A 2025-nucleotide genomic window follows, 5' to 3' on the forward strand; every position below is an offset into this window, starting at 1 on the left:
TGAACTAGTCTGCCTTCATTAAGGACCGCCTCCTTCTTGAAAATGTCATTTTAGCTTCAGATCTAGTTAATGGGTATTACAAAGCTGACTTAACTGGTAGGAGCATAATAAAATTTGATATATTAAAAGATTTTGATACTATCAATTGGTCCTTCATTGTCTCAGTCTAACTGGTAGTGAATTTGCATTTCCACAACATCTTTACCAGTGTTAATTAATGGTGAGCTGGAAGTTTCTTCACCAGTGCAAGAGGTATTCGCCAGAGCTGTTCTCTCTCTCTCTCTCTTTATCTCTACGTTATTCTGAAAAATTTCCTCTCTAAAATGCTTAATGCTGCTGCCTCGGCTGGAGAGTTTGGGTATCATCCCTCTTGTCAGGCTATAAACCTCACTCACCTTAGTTTTGCAGACGACATCCTTGTGTTTATAGATGGACACCCTCATTCTCTTAAGGGAGTGCTGGACGTAATGGACATGTTCACTATCATATCTGGTCTCTACATCAACACTGCAAAATCTTCTATCTATGCTGATGATAGTGGGTTCTAGCGATCCAAGATACAACTTCAGAGTTGGGCTTACCCGTAGGACATTTGCCTATAAGATACCTCCGGCTTTCTCTTACTACTCAAGATCTTACAAAGCTTGACTATGAACCTCTTCTCGACGAGGTTCGCAAGAGGCTTCTCTCAGGGACTCATAAAGCTTTATCTTATGCTTGTCGTTTCAGCTATTAAAATCTGTGATTTCGGGCATTGTGAATTTCCAGAGTTCTGCTTTCATCCTACCTTGAGGCTGTCTTGAGTAAATATAGTGTCTTTGCAATGCATTTTTATGGTCTGGCTCTCCCAACAATATTCATAAAGTGAAGGTGGCTTGGGCAGATATATGCACTCCTAAAGCTGAAGGTGGACTTGGTTTCAGGAGATTCAAAGATACCAATACAGTTTTTGCACTCAAACTCATCTTGTGTTTATTCTCTTCCCCAAGCTCTCTATGGGAAGTATGGACTCGGAGCAATCTTCTTTGCCATTGTTCTTTTTGGGAGATCAAGGAAAATAACATGGGATTTTGAATATGGCGCAAGCTTCTCAAGTTGAGGCCTCAGCCTATTGCTTCTTGAGAGCGGAGATTGAAAGTGGCTCCTGCGTTTTTTTCTGGTCCGATGACTGGTTAGGGCTGGGTAAATTAAGGGAGTTAATATGGACTGAAGGTACACACTACATGGGCTTGTCTATGGATGCTAATGTCTGTGATGCAGTTGTCAATGGTAATTGGAAATTTGGTCATCGTAGGCGTCGCCTCCACAGTGATCTCTATGACCGCATTATGACTATCAAACCTCCAACCCTTGCAGATGGAGATGATATCTTTCTCTGGAAGCACGACATGATAAGTCCCTATCAAGTTTTTCAGCAGCAAGCACTTGGAATCAGGTTCGCAAGCCTAAAAATAAGGTTGAATGGGACAAAATCAATTGGTTTCCTCAGGGAGTTCCTTGATTTGCTTATATCTCTTGGTTGGCAATATTGGACAGACTTTCAACAAGAGTAAGGATGCGAAGTTGGAGAGTTACACAAGGCTGTGTTTTTTGTGGTGAAAGAGATCGAATTAGAATCCTCTTTCTGAAACTCTCCATCTCCTTATCATTATTAGCTCCTCTCTTCAGAGGCTTGGGAACCTCTTCCTAAAGGTTCTTCCCACAGTAGCATGATCAACTTGCATAGGCTCTGGTGCATCTTTAGATTGCTCACTGATGTTGTCTGTAGGTGTCTCTGAAGGTTGAGATGGATTTCTGAGTGCATATAGTCGTGCTAAATTTATCTTGGTTAGTTGCACTAGGTAGCAAAGAGGTGCTCGTCTATCGAGGACTAAGGTTGGCTGTTGATCGGCGGTTAATTCTCTCTGTCGATCGGCAGTTTGCTCACTTTTTCGATTGATGTTGACATGAAATGGTTTGGGTGGATGAGGGTGCTTAGCTGCAAACTCGTCATGGGTCATGATTCTTACCATCTCGCATAATGCA

General features: G+C 42.0%; 1 protein-coding gene across 1 annotated transcript; it reads left to right on the forward strand.

The window, feature by feature from the left end:
• Positions 1 to 1076: 1076 nt before the first annotated feature.
• On the forward strand, positions 1077 to 1553 carry LOC125595444. Its single transcript, XM_048771227.1, has one exon. The coding sequence runs from the start codon at positions 1077 to 1079 to the stop codon at positions 1551 to 1553; it is 477 nt and encodes a 158-aa protein (XP_048627184.1).
• Positions 1554 to 2025: the final 472 nt, after the last annotated feature.

Source organism: Brassica napus, unplaced genomic scaffold (genome assembly GCF_020379485.1).
Source record: "Brassica napus cultivar Da-Ae unplaced genomic scaffold, Da-Ae ScsIHWf_1065;HRSCAF=1509, whole genome shotgun sequence".
Taxonomy (NCBI): Eukaryota; Viridiplantae; Streptophyta; class Magnoliopsida; order Brassicales; family Brassicaceae; genus Brassica; species Brassica napus.

Excerpts from the sequence above, each read along its gene's own strand:
- LOC125595444 (XM_048771227.1), top strand. The coding sequence starts at position 1,077 with ATGGCGCAAGCTTCTCAAGTTGAGGCCTCAGCCTATTGCTTCTTGAGA.